Source organism: Colias philodice, chromosome 10 (assembly GCF_061535455.1).
Source record: "Colias philodice isolate Cphi_HAF_F1 chromosome 10, ilColPhil1 Martin Lab GWU primary, whole genome shotgun sequence".
NCBI classification, from domain to species: Eukaryota; Metazoa; Arthropoda; class Insecta; order Lepidoptera; family Pieridae; genus Colias; species Colias philodice.
The window spans coordinates 5549172-5571510 of NC_143095.1; the positions used below are offsets into that span (position 1 = coordinate 5549172).

General features: G+C 33.3%; 1 protein-coding gene across 3 annotated transcripts in view; it reads left to right on the top strand.

Moving 5' to 3' along the window:
* LOC149485193 (uncharacterized) overlaps nt 1-21996 on the top strand; it is a 151921-nt gene extending 129925 nt beyond the window's left edge. For 2 of the 3 annotated variants that reach the window (XM_089699962.1, XM_089699963.1), the window contains exons 4-6: nt 7317-7410; nt 19793-19958; nt 20952-21996. In XM_089699962.1, the coding sequence (XP_089556088.1) occupies nt 7317-7410; nt 19793-19958; nt 20952-21116 (425 nt within the window). In that variant the 3' untranslated portion in view covers nt 21117-21996. Of the gene's footprint in view, nt 1-7316; nt 7411-14788; nt 15037-19792; nt 19959-20951 lie in introns of those variants that run through there. The other variant, XM_089699964.1, reaches the window with a different exon arrangement.
* The last annotated feature ends 343 nt before the right edge of the window (nt 21997-22339 follow it).

The window sequence follows — 22339 nt, forward strand, 5'->3', positions numbered from 1 at the left end:
CAGTCACAATTGCTTAATTGTTTTCAATATTCTTTTGTTTTGGAATAGAAGAATAATGTATTATTATCTTTTATTATCTTGTATTATACTACATTTTTTCCACATAACATCGGTCAAATATCTCAGAAAAGTAAATTGAGATTAACGTCAACCGCGTTTTTTAAATCACATGTCCATGACGAGTCCATGAATGAGTAAAACGATTTGTCATGATAAGAAATGGGTCCATAACGTATACTTAGTAACTAAGTATGTAGCTACATACTATATACGTATTGTTTGAAGACGGTAGCCGTCGTCACCGCTGTAAGTTGTAACCATCCGTACACAATGTGCTGTTTTCTAATAATATTTATGGAATACGTCGTAGACTGTATGTTTTATTCTCAATGACTTACTTGTACAGAGCTTATTATTATTTTAATTATAGATTACAAAACTCACTCCCCAAGTACCTAGTGAAGACCCTTACCGCAATACTGGATTTACTGCTCCTACTATAACAGTGACGCAGGGCGAATGCAGTGAATTTGACGCATAAGATTATAAAAGTAACAGCAGCGTTATCTGTCGAATTATCCCTGCAAATATAATTAACAAGTCAACTAACTGAACGTGAGTTCAATGTTTTCGGAACACCTGACGTAGGTAATTTAGCCAGATAGATGGATCATCAACGTAATAAAACCTTTATCTACTCTGATGTTTATACCCCCTGCGATATCGATAATCCCATATGGATTTCGAACTCTACCATAGGTTAGTAACATAATATTTGCAAGTAAATAGTAATCGTAGGTCGAGAGGACGCTTATGGCATCGTCCGCGTCGGTCAGGCGACCTCTTCGCTTATTTGCCTTCTATAACCATAAACGAGATAATTTATGATAATTTACCATTAATTATGCCACAGTAATTTGTTTGAGTACTTAGTGATAACTCATAACACGCTGATCCGTGAATCTAATTAGTTTGTCTTAGGTGATGTACATTTTGTAAAAACATTTCTTATAGCAACGCTTCATGTATCTTGATGTTTGATTATATCTGTATTCTGATAAGGGGGTTTTTGTATAAGTACACCTTATAGTAAAATATAGAGTATGTTATGATAATAAAATGATGAATTTGCTTGTCAAAGCGTCGGTCTAAATACCTCAAGAACGATAAGTTGAAAACTAATTAAGGCTACTCGAGTCTTTACCATAATTGATATGATAGTGAGCACGTGATACAAATAAAGCACAATTACGTATTGCAATACGAACAATTTGCAATTGATTTCGCATCGTCAAATGACCAAATACCTACAGGATAAGTTTTTTTTTTGTTTACAATAGTTAATTGATTTTTTTTGAACAAATGCGGATGCTAGATTTATGCTGTTATTTAATTAAACTTGATTTGAAATTAATTATGAATTTACTTCTACCTCGAGAATGTCCCTCATCCTATATAATATACCTTAGAAATTAGAATACATATACAGGGTGTCCCACTGTTGGTTTTTCGTGATCAGTAATCAGTAGGTATATGCAAAACTACAAGTTCCTTCGCGCTTAGTATACCAATAGTGGGACACCTGTATAACTGTATAATTAAGTCAGTTTTTGTATGTGTTCTAAGAAAACGCAATTGTTATAAACTTGAATATTATGCTAACGACGAAATAAATAATTATTAAAAAAAATCGTTTGGCTTCACACACAGACTCGTTTACACTTTGAGTTATAGAATATCTAAAAGGATGACATAATATGTTTGTAAAAGGATAAAAAATCGCTTCAACAGTTTCTGGTTGATAAGCAGAAACAGTGCATTATCAAGTATCGATCGAGCCTTTTGTGGTATAAAGGTTACACGTGGAACAAAAGTGCTTAATGTGCGTGTGTTTATGGCGCCACATATAGGCAAAGTATTCATGCTAGGAAAAATATTAAATCGTATTAACTTCAATATTTATATACCTTTAAAGCAACTAGAATGTTATGTATTCCGACTGTTGTTTTTATTACTGTTAAATCGATAGCGATCTTAAAACAATTTCTGTCAACCAACTTTATTCAATTCACATTAGAAATATGTAAATCAAGCTTGTACAACTTGGAGACCAATCATGTACACTTCGCCTTACATGTTATAAATTCAGGAAATGCATTCTTAAAACTAGTCGCATAAATTTTCAAGGTGTCAGATTTATTTCACGAATGATGAAATGATGTAATCCTACTTCCTACTAATATTAATGCAAAAGTTTGTGAAGATGGATGTATGTTTGCTGCTAATACAAAAAAACTACAGAGCGGATTTGGATGAAACTTTGCAGTAATATAGATTAGTCATACATCAGAATAAAACATGAATTACAAAAAAATACTGAAAATACTGAATACTGTTGTAGCTGAAACCGCGCGGTACACCTAGCAAAAGATGTTTGAAAATTGGTGCATATTAATTTCGCATATATTTTTAATCTCAATACAAATGGTAATTACTAATTACCAATACATTCGTTACTTCCGTCTGTTTACAAGACAGTCAATCTCTCGGCGATTAACAAAGAATAAATAAAAAGCGTGAGCGGTGCATTACCCCGCGGCAGGCCGATGCACTCACTAGATACCTGATCATAATATGTCATTAACTTGTACATTTACGTCATAGATGTTCATTAGAAATACTGGAAAATAATCTGGGAAATATGATTAACACAAAATATTAGGAAATATATTTCAGTCTTAACGAAATGAATAAGAAGGTAAAAATTAAAGTACATTATACTGAATTTGAAAGTTAAAGTATCACAGTAACAAACAGAGAAAAGATTTATATTCTATATGAAATGTTAGTCTGGTCACACTGCAATCATTTGCTGACATTGCAACTATCAATTTTTTTTTCAAAAATATACAAACTGATACAATAAGAATGTTAACATTCGTTTATTTTATTTGTTATTTATCTAATCTACAACGGAAACATTTTAATAGATGAGATGCCAATGTGCATCTGCAGTTGTTTAAACTATGTAACAGATACCACAGATTACTAAATAGTTGGACATCCTATGCATCACATTAATTAACTTTGTCACACATTTATTAGAAATTAAAACTAGAATATCCACGATTCTGACCCAGATTGTTTTTTTTTTCAACTACCTTATCTATACTAATATTATAAAGAGGAAAGATTTGTATGTATGTATGTATGGTTTTCACGCATAAACTACTGGACCGATTTTGATGAAATTTGGATCTTTAGACCCTGAGAAAGAACATAGGCTACCTTTTATTGCGAAATATGTACCACGGGCGAAGCCGGGGCGGACCGCTAGTTTTAACTATAATGGTTTGCATGATAGAATATCTTCCCCTTTATTTTTCAAAGCACATGCATAAATTGTTTATACAATACCTTCCGTTGAACAATCATTGTATGGAGATATATTTTATTCTTTACATTTGTAACATAAACTTAGTATGTAGCCGTAGTAGGTATGTTTATATTTCATAAGCATGTACATAATAGGTACATTGATAGTCAGATAATAATGATACATTACATTATAAATGTAATGTATTCGCTTTAACCGCAACGATTCTGTTTCAATATCCGTTGTGGTTAATAAAACGTTTCTTATATCAACTTCGTTAAACCATAGAAATAATACTGATGTTATTTATTATTCAACGATAAATAGATCGAAGATTTGAAATAAGCGAAGGAGAAAACAATTCGCGAAAGTATCAATTATTAAATAGGTACATGAATCTAAACATCTTTCTTCTTTAAGATTTCACCGGATGTTTTGTTCACATAAAATGTTTTTAAAACTGCTTTAGTTCTTGAAATGCTGCAAGAATATAGATATGAAATGAATGCATATCATGTATCTACCAATTTAATTTGGCTTGTACGACATGTAGTTAACAACGAAATTATAATAAAAGCTCTAGCCAGATTCTACAATTGTTAAAAATCGGATAATAATAGATGAAAGAAAAGTTGTGAGGGCAAGAAATCATGCTGCAAAGTTTCGTAAACAACAGCCAAACAATATTGCAAACTATAATTTTCTTCAATAAATATGTAAGGCACGGATTCGTTGCTTCATCTTGAATCTAGATCTCATACACATTGCTATTGTATGCTCTCTAAAATTACAAAAGCCTTGTGCTACTAGTAAGGTTTACATTTGATATAGAGTATTCAGCAGGCCGCTAGCAATAATATTAAGCTTGAATTGAGCAGTTTTATAGCGTGTCTAAAGAATTCCTGTTGGCGTTAGGTAACTGTTTATTCCCGCAATGGTACTTATATTAGCACGGTAGATGCCAACAACCTTGCTAACAGTACCTGGGCTATACAATTATATTCGCAATCCTTCACGCCTTATTCATTAATGTTTTAAACATTAGCTTATACCTATATTTTTATAAAATATTTCGTTGATTTTCTTCCATTTATTTTTAAGCCCGCTATTCTTTATATATTATAGTACCATCATAGCTTATAGGTGCTTCAACGATTTTGTATTCATCGCAATGTAGGTACTTACATATTCTAACACTTTCCGCTTTTATCAATATTGCCTATTCCATATAATGTTTTAAAACAATTGGTCATTAAATATAACTGCAAAGAAAACAAAGAAGATCCGCTTTGATGTTTATAAGTTATCGTTAAAATATATTGTGTGACTGTCAATACTGATCCGGTATATAGATGCATACAGCGGTTTCAAATTAAGGATACAATGCGGTACAATTGACGCAAAGTGGTACGCGTGCTGGCAATGACCGTTTATTGCAGTTAATGTATTTTATGATACACATGCTAGTTTCTCCTCGGGGCTTTCAGCGAAGACTTCTTGGGATTACGATATATGTAATTATTGAATGATCCTTTAATAGAAGTAATTTTAAAATGATTCTCATGTGTCTTATATGGGAGTTACGATCAAAATTAGTTTTGTTTTTACATTTGCCCAATTCTTAAGGAAATACTACTATTTTAATAACAATCTAGTACTTATTAATGAACTCACAATTAAAACAGCGAGAAACATGCTTTGCTGTTGATGCTTCATTAATTATTTATGAAGCACTTTACTAGAATAGAAGCAATATGTCTAATGACCTGGGTGTGAGGACTCAGCCTAACGACCACCAAAGCTATTAACTAATAAAAAATTCTACTTCTTCCACTAATGTCCATTGATTTTTTTTATTTAAAACAACCACGTACTCACACTTACATAAGTGTAATCTACATAGATTAGGTATATTTACTAAGAATTTTCATTTACATGTAAGTATTTATTTTTCGCACAAGTTTAACAATTATGATGAGTTAGTAGTAGGTAGTATGGTAATATTATAGGTAAACGACAGTAACTTGTATATTCAAAAACTAAATTTCAAGGGCTTACATGATTGTATTGTAGCCTTCATTCAAGGTCAATCGACATACTAACAATTTGGTATTGGCTGTGGTATTGATATACACTGGTCATCAAAAAAATCGACCCACCTGCATTTTTACTGCAAAGTGCCGTTTTCTCACAAACTAAGGAAAAAATTTGATTGTAAACTTAAATGATTAATTAAACTTACATATTTACACGAATTTAAACACATAAAATCATTAACATCATTAAAAAAATGATAATTTCCAATAAAAAACAAAATCCTCAATTTTCAGCTTTTTCTTTATTTAATTTCAAATGCGGTTTATTTTTTAATCATAAGACTTATGATCACGTTTCTTTCGAATTTATACTCGGTATTTTCTCCTCTTTCTGGAATGATAGCCTATGTTTACCATTTTAGAGAAATAATCAAGATTTTGATGGTCTCTTGAGGAATTCGTTACCATTCTTCCCTAATGGTGGTTTTCAGGTCTCCTAATGATGTAGGGGCTGGATTACGAATTTTAAGCTTTACTTTTTAAGTGTCCCACATATGCTCTATAGGTTTCAAGACGAAACTTTTTGCTAGCCAGAGTGTAACTCAAATGCGGACCTCTTCTAAATATTGGATCACAATTCGCTCTACGTGTTTCCGAGCATTATCATGCATGGACTCAAAGCTTTTGCAGATATAGCCGGCATATAGCGCCATATGATTGTCCAAAACTTCGGTAATGTATTGAACAACATTTAAATCACAACTTCTTATCATCAAGCTCCGTGCAGCTTGTCAAAGAAATATCACTCTAAAACTTTACAGAGCCTCTTTCATAATCGACCATTTCTCTTACGGAACGCTGAGCAAATCCGTCCTCTGGTCATCGCATGACATAAAGACGTCCATGAGCACCATATAAAGTCATTCGCATCTTGTCACTAAAAAGTACTGACTCCCAATAGCCTATAGTCCAGTTTACGTGATTTCAAGCCAATTGAAGTCTGGTTTGTCGATGAGCTGTGGCTGATTGTGGCCCTGTTTCTGGCTTATGTGGTCTTCAGTTCTACTCCCAAAGTCTTCTTCTAACAGTACTGTCACTTATAGCCACCTCCTTATCTCCACGCAGGTGTGGTAAGAGATCTACGCCAGACAGATATCGATTTTGTAGAGTTGATTTGAATATCTAGGGGTCGTTCCTTTGAGTTGCCATCGTATTTCTTGCAGATTCATATTTCCATTGATACTGCTCAGTCTTCAGAAACCTTTGGTTAACTCACTGAACTGCAAAACATCTCAGATTTTACTTTTTAGCCACGGCACGTTGACGTATTACCTGTTTTAGTAGAGCCATGATTTGGGCCGTCTCAGCTAGAGTAGTATCAATTATTTTGAGATAAAATTAATCGAAACTACAGCATTAGTTAATAAACTTAACGTTATTAACAAGATATCCCGAAAAAATACAGCTTTGAACTGGGATCACGGGCATAACTTGTCCCGCCGTAAACCGTCAAATCAACACTTCACAGTATTTCTGTATAAAAAATTGTTAAGAATCTTCAAGTGCGGTAAAATTTACGACAATCATAATGACAAACATGTTATCTGACCCTTACAACCAAAAACAACAATCTAAGACCGCTTATTTGTGAAATAATCGATAAATAGCAAACATAATGAAGGTGGGTCGATTTTTTTGATGACCAGTGTACTTAAAAACGAACAATTTTACTCATGGGTTACCTACCGATATTTATCATGGCCTTCTGTCCACATATACTTTATGTTTAAATACGATCCTGTTGAAAAAGCAATCGACCATTTTACCATATTTAACGTTATTTTTAAAGACGATTCCCCTATAGAAGTATAACAGCATTTTAAATTCATTTTTGTTTGTTTCAGATGCACCAAATGATGCGAATTACATGATCGGAGGGGTGGTGATTGCCATGGCTCTCGTGGGCCTTATTATTGTGTTGCTGGCCCTCACAATAAAGTGAGTTTTATTTCCTTATTACTTCTAGAAAGTAGTTGTAGAATAAATAATATGTATGGAGATTGGAGACATTATTACCTAGGTAATAATACACTTGAATTGTGATTGTTTTTGTTAATAATTGATAACCTACTTATTATTCGTAACATTGACTTATTTTAAAGGATTAGTTCTGATAGTAAAATTTAGATATCAGATAATTTTTAACAAGATATGATATTTTGAAGAATTCTATTGATTCTTTAAAAAATATGCTTTGTATTTGTAAATATATAGAAGGTGTGTTATCTATTATGTTATCAGGTCCATTAGTATGTATTCAATATAATCATAAAAATCGCAGAAACATTAGCTGTTATTTAATAAACAAACACAGATAAGAATATTAATAATAAAAGTTGGGGTTCAAACAATATCTGCTAAGTAATAAGATTGTATGTACTTATCACGAGAAGCAATAAAATTATAAAAATGGCACGCGAAACGCCACTTTAGTTTTATGACTTCCCAGACGTAAAATCAGTTAACGCACACAAGATTAGAAAACAATAAAAGCTGCTGGTTTATTATTAAATTTTGTATTATGAAATCTTTCCTAACTATTCCAAAATATTAGTCCAAGATAAAGATTAATACGACTTAAGATATTCAAATATAAATTAAAATATGTTAAGCTTAAAATGTTGTTCATGCAAATTATACACGACAGAAGTAATTTTTAATTAATATACATAATATTTTGGTTTTGTATAGCAGATACGGGTGGCTAATAAACTACTTTACCATTGATGAAATATTAAGGAATACAGGTATTCCTATGTGTATAATGTAGGTATATCTATATTGCACGACTCATGATGCGAAGCATCAGAGAGTGCTTTACGATCGAAAAATTTTTTTCGCCTCATTTTTGCAGCTATTCTTATTATTATAGCCTTGTTAGTTCACGGAATCAAGATATTTTGCATACTATTGTCTTCTTCTTATATATAAAAATGAATCGCAAAATGTGTTGGTAAGCGCATAACTCGAGAACGGCTGAACCGATTTCGATAATTCTTTTTTTATTACGAGGATGGTTCTTATGTAGAGAAAACATAAATATGTACCACGGGCGAAGCCGGGGCGGACCGCTAGTATAATATATAAATGAAACCCGATTTTCTTGGTTACGGAATCACGCGTGAACGGGTGGACCGATTTCGATAATTCTTTTTTTATTAATACCTTGAAGTACGAGGATGGTTCTTATGTAGAGAAAACGTAAATATTTACCACGGGCGAAGCCGGGGCGGACCGCTAGTTATTTATATTATGTTAACCGTAACGTTCACGTTATGATAACAAGCTGGGCATAAAACGTACTACATAGGTATTTATGTATCCTGGATTTTGCTAATTTTAAATATTGTAATACTTAGGTTACTTGAAAACCAGTTTATAGCTTCCCGTTTCTCAATCTTCGTTATAAAGTATAATTTCGGTTTGGTTTTTATTAAAAGGTTTTATAATAGATTATAATAATAAAGTAAATTTTTTGAAAAAAAACAAAAACCGACTTCAAGACTATACCTATATGTACAAATTTAAATAATTTCTGATAAACAGTGTATATGCCTACAAAATTTGAGGGTTTCCCTCGATTTTCCCGGGATCCCATCATCAGATCCTGACCTGGTGACAATGGGACCACCTCTGACGTATGACCTACCAAATAAAAAAAGAATTATTCAAATCGGTTTAGAATTGCCGGAGTAATCGCGTAACAAATATACAAAAAAAAAAAAATACTGTCGAATTGAGAACCTCCTCCTTTTTTGAAGTCGGTTAAAAATATCATGCGTTAGCTTAATATAAAAAACTTGACCAATGTAACATTGGATTTCATTTCATAAGACATGCTTCGCGATCGTGATGTGGGTAGGTACTTCATAATTCAAACGAAGGTTGGGCATGAATAGTGATTAGAATAACAATATTAATTTCAATACTTAATTATAAATAAATTCATAAGTTTAAATATATTTGGATATAGTTTTTAGTTGTTTAAATATCGTATAAAGTCATGTAGGTACCTACCTAATGAAATAATAAATATGTACCTACATACTTCAATCTATATTACTAGCATGATATATTAAAAAAAAAACTCCAGTCAACAATAAACAAAAACAAACAAAACATTATTTACTTAAACAATTTGGGCAGTAACTTCCCCTCTATGAAAACATTATATTAAATAAATAAACGTTAGATTAATCGAGATCTCAAAAGTTTATTCAAACTGCAAAATTGCAATTTGGTTTGGCAAATTGACAGGATTCTTTTTAAATAGGTATGTATATAGCATTCCCAGCCGGTTGAGTAAATTCATATGCTTGTCTCTGCCAAGATAATTAGCCGCAGATTTAATGTCTTTAATGCACTTTTTCCTGACAATAATCTCGTACTCTCAGACACATAATGACATTATTGTCTCAAAAAAAAACACGTTCAAAGACTTCGATTAATTGTGCCAGTTGTCTTTACCATAATTATATTATAATTATGGTAACTGGTAACAAACTCATATTATGAACTTACAATGCTAAGAAGTAAAATTAGTACTATTGATCTCACTACGTGGTCTGGAGTCTACTGCAAATTTAAAGCCCACTTAAATTAACGTGGTAGGTCAATGAAAGCCAGAAGCAGATGAACTTTTTGGTTCTAGGACGTGCGGATATATGTTTTAAAACCGGTCTGGCTTATAGTTATGGGACAAGCTAAGCAAGGATAATGAAAACAACAATTGAGCACCCAGTTAAAATTTTCTTCAATCTCTGAAATCTAAAAATATTTCATTGTATAAAGATTGTACTAGGAATTTCTAATAAACACACACAAACTTAGACGTGTGTATACAAGGCTTCGTTCAAAAACACTTAAAAATATACAAGCATGTCTAAATGTATTTCAAGTCTAGGCTTCTTAGCAATTACTGGAAACGACGTAAACAGTGGGCAGTAAAGATTTAAGAATCTCGATCGTTAGCATGAAGATTGTTTGACCTCTTAAGTAGGTTGATGCCAAACAATCAAAAGCAAGGCAAAATACAAACAGACCTTCACCCGAGAAACATTCTGAATTTACTTTTATATGACTTGACGTCTTGAAGAGATAGAGAGCACCTATTGTACCTAAAATCCACTTTGAATATAATGTACCCATAATGTACCTAACTAATTTATATACCAACTTATGAATTTTAAATGATAAGGCTGCAAATAAATGTTAAATTACCATCGATTTATTAAATCTTGTTAATAATATATTCTATGACTGAATAAATAATTCTTAACCCAACGGATCGTCTTGTTGACCAAAACAATAATTATGATGATTTTTTAAGAATGACTTGAATGACTTCAATTATTATTGGAAGAATTAGAAAAAAAATCAACACCGTCGAATATATACATACCTACTCAAACATCGCCATCATCTTGAAATCATTCCATGGCACAGTTTTCCCTGTATATTTTTTACTAATTTTCGAATGCGAATATTCCTCGAATCAATTTAGTTTTATTTGGATTTTTGACAAGCATCATTTTAAGGAAGGTCAAACTCGAATCAGTCTTCATTTGAAAAAAAAAGAAGAATCAGTTTTGACGTTTTAAATGAAATATTGTGTGAGGGTAGACATAGATTTATTACATGAATTACTGTTTTGAAGGTAAACACAAAAAGAACCTTTACATTACGTCTAGATCAGTCAGTTCGTTGTGAAAGTTTGGAATATGCACGGGGAATCTTATAAATACAGTTAAAAGTGTTGTTTGATTGTGATACAATGTCGAAAATGCTAATATTGGCAATGATTAAAAAATCTTTTCGCAAAATCTTAAGGAAAATGTGAGTAATTTGACTAAGATTTAGATGATAATTAAGTTATTGGCCCAACACGTGGATACTGAATAGAAGACGTCTAAAATCAAGTATTTTTCCAAAGAGAATTACATGTTGGTTTTTTCGGCGCGCATGTTTTTATATGGTTAAAACGGGTGGGTAGCGTATTACGACCTAGTTAATTATCGCTTTACAAAGATGTACATGTGTATGTATCTATCTAATAGGTATGGTCAATGTCATAAATGTCGCATGTACGGATAAATACAATATCCTCGCGGCAAATAGGGTATCTAGAAGCCCTATACGCGTTGTTGTTGGATTAATCCGGTTTTGGCTATAACGTACATTGACAACGTCATAGGTAGTTCATTTCAATAATATGATTTTTATTATCTTCTTCTTATATATAAAAATGAATCGCAAAATGTGTTGGTAAGCGCATAACTCGAGAACGGCTGAACCGATTTCGATAATTCTTTTTTTATTATATTCCTTGAAGTACGAGGATGGTTTTTATGTAGAGAAAACGTAAATAAGTACCACGGGCGAAGCCGGGGCGGACCGCTAGTCTATAAATAAATCTCCCACACTTCTTATTAAATTTAACATTCGTAGCATGAGGAGAATTCGTTTTACATAATTTTAAAATACGTTCAAATAAAAATATTATGTGGTAACTCTGACGTTACGTTAATTTTTCTATGAAAAGGTTTTATTAATAGTTTTATTTTATACCTATTTTAAAATTGCAATACCAAGGTTCCCGTTGATGTAAGTATTAAAACAAACGTAACACAATGAGCCACCAAGGTCTACCGGGTTGTTGTTGGATTCCGGCCAATTTTCGGCGTCTGGATAGTAGAAGTATAACAGTAATTACCCAATGTTTAGTTAACTGGCTATCTAAACTGCATATTTCTTAAAACTATCGCCACATAAAGAAAAGTCTGTTTAAAATCTGTAAATTTAAATGAGCACTTAAATGTGGAATAATGGGAAGTAATGTCGGTATGCGTTAGCAGAATAGTTGGAGAAATTGTTTAATATTATTCGATAATATAAGCATTAATAGCTCATCAATTTGATATGAAATGGTGCAAAATATAGGCACCCACTGGCCTAGCTGGTTAAATTTGCAAGCGTCATAACACAATTAGTTAATAATGTTAATTTTTATTGAGTCACATTTATCAATTTCAATTTTTATACGTCCACATTCCACAGCCAAAATTGACAGAGCCAATACAAACTACAATACGGGTTTTGTATCTAGGTAGTGATTGGAATAATTTAATTAAATAATATTATGAAGTTAAATTGGAAAATCCTGCTAATTGTCACAATTTCTATTGGAAAGTGGCAAATCACATTCACGGTGGAATTACATGTAGTGTAACTAATTGAGGATTTTAATGTCAATAGAAAGTTTTCAGTGTAAATGAACTACTTTACTTAGGTACTGAATTTATTTTTCAAATATCTACAATGATTATTTTCGTTACTAAATACCGTACAAATACTTATACATATTAAGAGATCGGGAAATATTAAACTAATTTAAATTGGATATGTTACAAAATTGGACCAAAGGGTTACGAATTACAGTTAGTACCTACCTAGGTACCTACTTAAAGTTTATCGGTTCTACCTGGCTTATGTTATTATGTTCTAAATATAATTTTACGATATAACATTGCTTGCTTATAACCACATGTTATTTTTTCATTGATTTTGTAGGGTCATTTAAAAGCTAAGACAATTTACGATCATTCCAAGCTGCAAAACATAATAAAATGGACTCTATTTCGGACAATTTACTTTATCAATAGAATATGTATTTTAATAGCAAGGACGCAAATTCGGTAGTGATCGTTGATACTGAATTATCCTACTAGCAATTTGTAGTATCAACGTTAGTATAATCCGACATAAATAAAACGTCACCACTCGCAGTTACCACTGAGCTCTTTAACGATGATACAAATTGTTCGTATTATTTCTGACATTGACGCTTGATTATTTTAGGATTTAATAGTTTCAACATTTCAATTGCAATACTTGTAGTTGTTCATCTATTATTTTTAGTTTTACTTTTAAATTCAATTGGGCAAATAAATGGTCTTCATGACTCTAAAATTGCGTGGGATCGTTGCCACGCAATTTTTTAGATAAATAACTTTAAAATACATAGTTCTAGTATATAGGGATGCGATAGTCTAACGGTAACATTATCTAATAGGTAATAAAAATAATCTATCGAATGTTCGCCTATCGTGCTTACAAATTTTTGAATTTCGTCTATACGGGCTCTATCGATTACAAATTACAATGAATAGTCCAAACGTGGAAAATTGTATACTTTCATTACTTCCCTACATTTTTCGATTTAATGTGAGACATCATTTTTCATTTTTATACCTACACAAGTACCTATAGAAAATCTTAATTATCACACATTCAATATGCGGATAACTATATCGATCAGTTCTTTTTTTGAGGCGACAATACCAGATAATTTTTTTAAATAGTAATGGGACACCTTATCATCGGATGTCAACTAAGATTATTTGACTTCCTTATAAAAAATATGTAAATACACAGACACTCTATAAATTAAGTATTATGATATTCACTTTTAATTTATAAGATTACAGAGAACCCTGAATCTTAGTTAATGACAATGAACATAGATCGTATAACAAATACATATAAGTACTTAATACCGGTAATAATAAAAAAATACAAAACAATTGTTATTTCCTTGCTAGTATACATGTCTGTGCTAGTAACTATTATAGCTGCTATATGTGAGGTATGTTATATTAAAATATTTATATAATTACGATGATGTTATCAAAATTACTTTGTTATAAATTATGATCCTTGTTCGCATGTGTCATACCTACGATGAAAGTCTTTATAACGCTCAGTGCGCTTGTTCAACTTTCACTTGGCGAAAAACGGTATTAGGATTTCACCGGCTATCGTAAGTCGTAACCCTTTTAGTTAATGAAGCTCAAACAAAAATAATACAAAAACATTTTCATATTGTTTATTAATTATTATTCGTTTATTTTCGTTATAACTATATGTATCTACGTCATTTTCATTTTAAATGACGTGTATAACAATAACTACAACGCCACTTGGTCATAAACACTAAAGATGTTGACACTCTGAAACAATATCACAATTCGTAACGGTGTACGTGAAACGAATCTTTTAGGTGACTGGAACAATTATTAAATTTAAATAACAGAGAAATTAGCAAATCCATTGATTATATGGCGTTATTTAACGTCACGCCTTGTGGTCGCGGAGGGCTTTCGCGTGGCGAGGTCGAGTCCCCATAACATGGCAATAAGGTAACGGGAGAGGTGCGTGTTTGGTGTTCAGTCACCACCCACCGCTGCGCTGCGCGAGGCGTGGTGCCGACGCCAGTCAAATAGTCACCGTCGTGTCGGCGGTATGAAGTCCGCCGGCTGACCGACAGTGCGCGCCAAAACGTGTCGAGCGCCCCACGTAGACTTGCCGCCCAAGCGAGCTCGTGTCGAGTGTCTGTGCCCGCCTTTCGATGCTCTTCGCTCCGATCGCCTATGAGGCGATGAAGTGTAAAGAGGAAAACTGCGAAGTCGGCGTGGTGTTAGAGCACAACTCCCTGATCGTTCTCTCCGTGGACAAAACCATTGTCTGCTTATGCGGAAGGAATAAAAACAATCCATTTGAGCGCGGGTAATTCTCTTTCTGCTTACAAGCCTACATCAAAACTGATTACTCGTTGAAGACTATCACTTTTGAACTGATGAAGAAGTATCACTGTACTTTTGAGCATGTTCTGCCAAGATTTTGTCAAATTATTTGTATCATGCATGGTAAAACTTGTTTGCTATCATACCTGAACGTACCAAGGTTGACTTCTATCTGGTCAAGGTAAATTCCTCGTATCACTCGATATTTGCTCGTGAACGCTTGCATTGACATATTCCAGTCGAAAGTCTGAATATTTTATGTGCTTGATAAATATATCATTCTAAGATATCATTTATCTCGTTCGGGTCTTTTGTTGTAACTACGAGTTCGGCATTCTATTTTAAACCGGACAATCGTATTGAATGACTCAGAAATCCGAATATCAAACAAAAAAGTACTTAATACATGAGGAACTGATCGTTGACCGTAATAGCAGACAAGGTCGTGGCCATTTGTTCGATACCTTCTTGACATAAGGTTTATGCACTTTGGAGAAAATCCTAAAAGGAGTTTAATACAAGGCAATGCCAGCGTGTATAAATACTCTCTGTAAAAGTCAGCCATACATATAATTCTCATTACCATAATGAATGCAGTCTGAACATAAATAACGTTTAACTTTGGACATTAAGGTCATTGAAATATTTTGAATTGAACTCGCAGGTAGGCCATAGGAGTCAGTTCTCCGTAGTCAGATCAATTCACACTAGGTCTTTTGCAAAGGTAATGAGTGAATGGAAGTAATAATCATTCTTGGAACTTGTCCTCAATACGTTTACTGTAACTTAATGAGACAGAGTTCTTGGCTTAGCCTTAAACTAATTATTAATATTCGTACTAATATACTATTTAACCCATTGACCACCGAGCGCCCCGATCGGGCCACGACACAATAGATTTTCTATTGTGTCTGTGATTCCGGGGCCTGATGGAACAGTAAAAGACCTTAACAGTTATTACCTATATCTAGCGTATGATTTATATATACAGTGATTACTATTCATAAACACTGGAGCTCTTTATAAACAAAACCTTACTAAGAATATGATTCTGTAACCGAGAGATAACGATGTTTTTATTACACTATCAATGATTACTTGTACTTGCATATTATATGCTATCAAGAAACGGACGCGAACGTATAGAATGGCTTGGGAGTTGGATAGTAACTGAAATCATGAAATGCTATTTGGTTAATATTTTTTAATAGAGAACTTTGTAATTAAATAATTGTCTTTGCGGAGGATCTCCTATAATCGTAACGTTTTAAATTATCAGGGTCTTTTTGCAAATTAAAAACGAGCTAATAATATTTAAAAATGTAATATATAACTGAGACACTTCTTTTATTTAAGTCGGTAAAATGTAAACACAAAACCGCATTACTGCCGCAGAAATCGGATTACTTTTAATACTACACAACTGAGTTCTGAAACAGTATACATGCGGATTAACTGACTATCTACTCCATTAGCTTTATGATTAAACTATTGATTTTCAGCCTTTTTATAATTACTAGCATTCCGACCACTATCTATATGTATTAAACAATATAATCCCTCGACAGCTGATCCTCATTAAATTCCAAATTCTGCTTAATAGCGATAAAAAGTTGCCGTTGGTCTTCACCAAAATTCAACATACCTAATCCGCTTAGCATTTCAAACACTACAACAACTTTTCCTATTGTATTATGAATTCTAGCCATCTTTAATACATTCTTCTCTATCACCATGTTTACAAGGACAGTCAGACCTTTATATATATTAAGGTTTTAACTACGGTAAATTATCGTAAATTTACCCTCTGCTTTCAAAATTCATATGTCTTAACCACCTGTCGTCAACATCTGTCCCATTATTTGAAGCAATTTTAACAACAGTCTCAGTCTTGTCTTGGTTGATATTTTTTTACTACAAATTTTTAATGTAGGTGCTTTAAATGTTTGTTGAAGGAATAAAATTCATAAGTGGTATTAATTACGTATTCTTTAAAGATCTTAAAAACTTGTTTTGAAGAAAATGTCATATTATTTTCGGCCCACGCATAAACTTTAAAAACCTATTTGCATGTAGGTAGTCAATGTTTCTATGTAACTCGAAATATTATTATATTTCAACTGTCCTTGAAATCTTAAATTATTGCACTGAATTTCGAAGAGACTGAGAGACTTCAACACATAATATTTCCAACGCGATTGCGATGGTTTGCTAATATTCTGTTCATTATATGAAAAGTTATCATTTTACATTAAAGGCTCATTGATGGCAATCAACTATGCCATTAGTTTATTTATCAAGCACTCCATATCAACGGATTGTATTAAAAATGTACCCTTATTGACTCTCATCGAGCACACGATACTGACGTCAATCCGTAACAGAAAGGACCTAATATTGTTAAGACCTCAATAAAGAATTTTCTAGAATATTATCACTCACGTACATCGTTCTTAAAACTAATAACGTGTTTACGTGTATAATTCGTGTAGTACGTGACAATCGGCTCAATTTTAGTCAGGGAAATGTGATGATAGCCTTTGATTGACGTAAGAAGAGGTTAAAATGTATGGCCAGTTTTTATCATAATTACTATACTAAAATAAAAACAATGATATTGGTTAAGGAGTTCCAACGATCTTTATTGCATAAGCTATTCAAGGAGATATAGGTACAACTAATTATAAAAATACTGCCACTCATAAAATTTTCATTTGTAGATAGGTACTTACATGATTTTTAGGTAAAACTGAGGCCGGTATAATTACAATAAGCAAATCATTATCAGTAAATTGTGAGATTTTTTTTAAATATCAAGTCAATAAAGCATTGAATTCCATTAGTTAATTATTCGATGCAATTCTTCTAGTAGAGTTGTCCTGGTAACAACTAACAACTAATATTATTAAAATTTTATTTATTTTGGCTTACAAGTTCAGGGTGCCAACACGGTCTAAGATAAAAATACACAACGATAACACTTCATGAAACTGATGAAATTTAACATATTTTGTTGGATCACCAAAATTTCTGTTATTACCTACATCTATAACAGGTCTACGAACTTCTTTCTGTTTTGAAATTTTACGTTCTAACCCAAAAACCTATATTGTACTTACTTGATCAAATTTTATGAGCTGATTGCACTTTATTTTAAGATTGTAACCTAAACAGTTGATACTTCCAAATAAACCATTCCTTAACTGAAGCTTGAAATGGATTCGCGTTAACGATATCCTCTAGACGTTTTCAAGGGTAACAACTTATAATGGCTTACTACCTGTGTTTTTTTTATCCAACGAGTCAAAGGCCCGAAGGCTTGCTTGTGTTAGGAACGAAGTAAGGGCAATGTACCTTGCCATCTCCCTTGCCCTGCAACCCTACTTTAACTTTTAAACGAGAACGTATTGAATGTATTTCTCCCTTGCATGTAAATGTAAAACTCTGTGAAATAGAAAGAGATGCAAAAATAACAGTAGTTTCGCTTATATATTCATAGACCCAGACGGCGTGCACTGGGTACGAGATTTCTGTACGTATATATTCCATGGACTTTGAACTCAGTTTGATGGTAAATTTTATGTGAGGATTGGTTAATGGTTTTTATCGTAAAAATCAATACGGGCCTGTCCGATTACCTAGTTCGGATGTATCAATTATAATGACGTATGTTCAATGTTGTGATGTCGGTACGTTGTTGTTATTGCGTAGACAGCAGTTAAGTAATCAATTAAAAATACCCAATATTGTAGTATGTATCTAGTAAATATATACAATTATTTATATTTAAATGTTTGATTACCTAGTGTTTCTGCGATTATTTACTTACAGGTATATATTTTAATTTTAATATAAGGACTGTACATTTAACATCATAATCAATGATTGCTTTAATTTTAGCATCGTTACTTCCACGCAAGAATAGCACCAACACTTGGAATCAAAGAGTACTATAATAATACGGCAGACTTGGAATGTTAGAATTTGTTAATTGTCTCACTCACAGCCATGACATCGTGAACGTTGATAGTTTCAGTAACCAGTGTAAGCCAGCTGGTCAGAACTGGACGTAAAACAAAAAGCGGTTGGAAATTTATTACTTGAGCACGCGGGCCTAACCGACCGTTGTCAAATGCGTCATAAGTATTGCAAAAGTATGGGAGCAACCGTCGACACCACAATCTGATAGCAACGAGTATTCGTGGGTTTTCGCGGAAAACAGCGACATCGTCGAGCCCCCTCCTGCCCCTCCCGCGTCTACCCCCTTTCAGCATACTGATGGCGTACTGGCGCCGCGTCAGAGGCGAACATATAAAAGCCATCGGCGCCCCTCCACTTCAACTCAGACGCATGGAGTACTCCGTAGAGGTCGTTTGGCACGAGCGAGCGCTTTGCTAGGCACCTGCCGGCCAATTCTTCACGATAACATTCTAGTCACCGCGCAGCTGAAGCTCGCGTAACGCGGTCTACCGCGCGTTCCTAGCAGCAGTGATATGTGCAATAGCTCTACTTACAAAATATTATAATTATTGTGATAATTTATTTAATTAGTGATTAGTAAAGCGCGTCGATCGACCGCAACACGGCTGTGAGTGAATAAGTGAAATGTTGTGACTGCCCGACTGGAACTTTTTACCTGTGATCCAGCCCAGTGTGTTTGACTATTCTTGCGTGGAAGTACCATTCGATACAATGGTTGGGAATAATGGTACTATGATGGCGATTCGTATCGTCCACAGCAAGCTGCGCAAGAGGGAGGAGCACTCCGCTTCGGTGCACCCTGCCGAAGCTGTGCTTCAGGCCTCTGCGACGCAACCACCGCCCGAGCCTCTTGCCTTTCGTCAGCAGCCTTTGTGGCAGTTTCCACCGCCACTGCCTCCGCCTTACGTCTATCCTCACGATCAGGTTAGTTTCAAAACAAAACAAAAACAAACAGCTGTGCAATGAATGTTGATTTGACCTCGATTCAATTTGTATGCCAGACTTTATTATAGGTATGCAGTAAATTCAATCTCTTAAATTTGTCTCATCTTAAAACAAGGGTATGGAAAGTTGCGAGAATATTGAAAAAGATATCGTGAGTGGTTAAAATTTAAATCTCCCTCCCCGCCACAAGTGAGAGTTGGTTACGGCACGACAACTGCGTCTAAGTAGGTTTAAAATAAATTTAAATGTCGGGACACGCTAACTGAGTAGAAAGCTGCGCAAGGCGAACATGTTGTAACCATTCGACCTTCTTTCATTAACGAACAAAGGAGGCTAATATTGTAAAGAATTATTATTGTCTTTACAACTCCCTTTCTATACTTTTAATGTACACATAAAATATATTATTGCATTTTTATCAATTATAAATAACTTAGTGCTAGACCACCTACAATTAAATGACACTAGGAAGCAAATAATGCTAATTGCTAAGACAGCGTTGAACAACGTATTCAAGGCTTACCTCACACGTATGGCCTCGTTCACTTTATATATACACAAGCTTCCTAGACATATCAATTCATAAAAAGTATTTTGAATAATATTGCTAAGCTAAAAAAGGTTGAATATCAAATATAACGCGTTGTTTGAGAACCGGTCTCTCAAATAGTAATGTCTGGAAGTCCCCGTGTCGGTACTCGGTAGATACCTAATAATAATAAAAACGCGAAACGACCGTTTGTGAACGTACATTTGGGTAGCAACTGTAGTTTTATATAACTTGAAGAGTGTATTGTGTAACTGGAACTCGTTTCTACATCGGTGCATAAGCACCTAATGCATTGGGGACGATAACGGAATCTTTAAGGCTGGAATTGCATTGGGGTCATAATACGCCCGTTCAAAATTCTAATTAATACGGTTGTGTTTTTATTTTCTCAATAAATAAGATCTTTGTTTTTATCTTTTCAGGACAATTTGATGCAGCCGATTGGCAACGAGCGTGCAAGCTTTCGTAGTCTCCGCAAGAACATTGGTGGTCGTTGGAAAAGATTAGTCAAGAAGAAGCCTGAACAGGAAGTGTATACGATACCACCTGAGCTCAAGCCTCAACTTAAACAGATATACGTTTATTAACGACCTCCATAAGATATAACAGCACAGAAGCCGGAATCTTCGTCGCTGGTTAAGCGATAGACCTCAACCGAGCTCTATGGATATTGCTCATATCAACAAGTCATATCCTCCTCGAATATCAAAATTTTAATGGTGTTATATGCACGCTTTTAATCTCTAAACATATCTTTTTGACCAATTATTATTTCTTGACCAATGTTAGTCTTCTTCATTCAGCACTTTATTGTGATGTAAAGTCTAGATGTATTAATAAGTATTAGTGCATTGAAGTTTGCGAGTGTTCTTTCGTTGATAAGCGTAGAAGTATGTGTGATAGTCAAATGATTTAGTTTAATTATTAATTTAAAGTTATGAATGAACTTAGGAAAATGCGGTCGCGCATACTAGTGACGAGAATCCAATAATTATTTTAGAAAACCATGATGCCTTGTAAATGTAATTTTTGACTATTTAGGGCATTTTGTAGTTCATTAAATTATTTTAGACATGATCGTATTCATGGGCGAAAATCGATCAAATAGTTTTTGAAATTATATACACACGTATGCTTCTATATCAGTGGGAGTGATCAACTATGTTATATAAATGTTTGATTCAGTATTTTATATTATTGTTTCTTATATTGCGCGAGTCTGAAAATGGTACAATTTTGTTATATGTAACGTGACTCTGAAATCTGAATAGAAAAAAAAGAAACTATTTTTCTGATATTATTGAAATACAATGTCTATGTAATTGCAGTTGTTTTTACTAAGAATTATAAATGACCTAGTTATAAAGTTGCGTTACTTGCATGCTTTGGTAGTGTAATTTTCAGATTTTCGCCGGGTCTTTGCCTACTGTGATATTTAAAGATGAGGAAATAAAATGTTTGATGATGGTTTTGAGTTTTGTATTTACATAGCCTTGTCAATATCAGTGGTAAGGACCATCGGACGAGAATTGTGATAGCTCATATTGAGCCTGATATTCAAATGATTAATTTTAGGTACAATAAACTCAGCCATGATTATATTTTAATTTCATTTAACTTTACTGTTGCAATCAATAAAACGTTATAATGATGTATATTAACAATTTGCAATTATTTTTGTTTAGATGCTATCTACTGACATAGTGAGAAATAAATTCCATCATTTAAATGTAACCTTGTTTTTCTTTTTGGGATCTTTTATTTAGAACAGTGTTTTACTTTTAATAACCAACATAAATATATAGAGATA